The following is a 2,500-nucleotide window of genomic DNA, read 5'->3' as shown; positions in this document are numbered from 1 at the left end:
TGTTCTCAAATGACCCAAAACAATACAAAACAATATAACTAAAACAAGGCGGCGCAAGAAGGTCGCTAGTTCGAGCCTCGGCTGGGTCAGTTGGCGTTTCTGTGTGGAGTTTGCATGTTCTCCCTGTGTTGGCGTGGGTTTCCTCTGGGTGCTCCGGTTTCCCCCACAGTCCAAGGACATGTGGTACAGGTGAATTGGGTAGGCTAAATTGTCCCTAGTGTATGAGTGTGAATGACTGTGTATGGATGTTTCATGCTGGATAAGTTGGCGGTTCATTCCGCTGTGGCGACCCTGGATTAATAAAGAGACTAAGCTGAAAAGAAAATGAATGAGTGAATAACTAAAGCAATGTGCGCTGTGCTCAGTGAGAGCGCTTCTCTTCTGTTTAACTGAACAGCGCATCATCGATGACTGAAGCGTGCTCAGGCTCGGAAGGTAAAATGCAGTGTGAGTGCAGGCCGAGGGGGAGAGGGGAGGGGGGACAATCGTGGATCAGCATGGTTCAAGGAAACTGTACCTAGTGTGATCACACCCTACGCCAAAGGATAATGAATAATAATAATAATAATACTGAAGCTGATAAAAACATTATAAAATCACTCTGAAGTATTTAATTGAAGTATCGTATCGATATCGGTATAGACGATACCTGTCTTGAAATACATGCTATCGGATTGGAAAGAAAATAATTGGTATCACCCGTCCCTACTGAATGCAGAATGTGAAACTAGGAAGGGGAAGTTTGTCATTTCAGTGGGATTTTCCACTGTGAAACACTAATTTACCTGGAAAACCCCAAATCTGGCAGCTGGCCTCAGATCAGTGTGTTGTTGTGTGTTGTACAGGTGTTTGTGGTTGCAGCTGTGGGAATCACTCGCGCCATCGTCTCTATGACCATCAGCACATCCAGCGCTGCCACACCTATAGACAAGGTGAAAACACACGCACACACACACGCACACACACACACACACACACACATACACATATACATACAGTTGAAGTCTAAATCATTCGCCCTCCTGTGAATTTCTTTTTTAAATATTTCCCAAATGATGTTGAACAGATTCAGGAATTTTTCACAGTATTTCCTATAATATTTTATCTTCTGGAGAAAGTCTTTTTTGTTTTATTTCGACTACAATAAAAGCAGTTCTTAATTTTTTTAAACCATTTTAAGGTCAATATTATTAGCCCCCTTTAGCAATGTTTGTTTTGGATTGTCTCCAGAACAAACCACTGTTATACAATGACTTGCGTAATTACCCTAACTTTACCCTAAATAACCCAGTTAAGCCTTTAAATGTCACTTTAAGCTGTATAGAAGTGTCTTGAAGAATATCTAGTCTAATATTATTTACTGTCATCATGGCAAAGATAAAATAAATCAGTTATTAGAAATGAGTTATTAAAACTATTATGTGCAGAAATGTGCTGAACAAAATCTCTGTTAAACAGAAATTGGGGAAAATAATATATAAAAGAATTAAAATGTAACAGGAGAACTAATAATTCTTACTTCAACTGTACACACACACACACACACACACACACACACACACACACACACGTGAAGTTTGTTTCTGATATTTTCTGTGTGTTTGCAGGTGCTTTGGGAAATCACAAGGTTCTTTTTATTGGCTATTGAGCTCAGCGTCATCATACTCGGATTGGCTTTTGGTGAGTAAATGATTCCACCTCTATTAATCAACTATTGTTATTTTAGTATTATGTTGTTATTTTTAATTATATATGTCTTTTAAAAAAAACTTTTGGTGACTTTTTAAACTTTTAGTTCCTTCAAAAATTTATTTATAATTTAATTTATTATTTATTAGAATTTATAAATTTCGCATATTTTGTTTTGTACTTTTTTTTTTTTCTATTTTATTCAAATAAAATAAAAATAATCCAAATAAAATAATATGTGTGTATATATATATATATATATATATATATATATATATATATATATATATATATATATATATATATATATATATATATATATATATATATATATATATATATATTAGTGGTGGGCCATTATCAGTGTTAACTTGAGACTCTTATCGCGCGATTAAAAAATAATCTGTATTATAATCTATTCTCAAAGTTGGGTTGGGAGCTGGGTCTATTCTATGCAGGCTGTGATGACGTTCACCTTGATATTTTAGCGTGGATGTATACCTGACCGGTGAGCCGTCTGACAAACAAGTGCCCTTCTGAATCAAATCAGCAGGATGCCTGACTTTAACTGCAGTTCGGCAGTTTCACTTTAACTCATCAACATTTCATTCAAGCCCCTCTGACAAACTGGGGTATTAGATGCAAATAAGGAGTGAGGACTGGTGAGTGTGTTATAGAATTTAATTAATAACGCACGCCATATGGAAAGAACCTAAATTTCGCTGTGTGTGTGTGTGTGTGTGTGTGTGTGTGTGTGTGTGTGTGTGTGTGTGTGTGTGTGTGTGTTTTTGTGTGTGTGTGTGTGTGTGTG

The 2,500-nt window shown here is 36.4% G+C and overlaps 1 protein-coding gene across 1 annotated transcript in view; it reads left to right on the top strand.

Annotated features, from left to right (window-relative positions):
• Positions 1-2,500, top strand: part of tpra1 (transmembrane protein, adipocyte asscociated 1) — a 24,614-nt gene that overhangs the window by 9,134 nt on the left and 12,980 nt on the right. The window contains exons 4-5 of the mRNA XM_056459333.1: positions 846-932; positions 1,608-1,680. Coding sequence (XP_056315308.1) covers positions 846-932; positions 1,608-1,680 — 160 coding nt within the window. The remainder of the gene's footprint in view (positions 1-845; positions 933-1,607; positions 1,681-2,500) is intronic.

Source organism: Danio aesculapii, chromosome 6 (assembly GCF_903798145.1).
Source record: "Danio aesculapii chromosome 6, fDanAes4.1, whole genome shotgun sequence".
In the NCBI taxonomy this organism is placed as follows: domain Eukaryota; kingdom Metazoa; phylum Chordata; class Actinopteri; order Cypriniformes; family Danionidae; genus Danio; species Danio aesculapii.
Note: the sequence above shows the minus strand (reverse complement) of the source record. Positions and strands in the feature narration are given on the sequence as shown.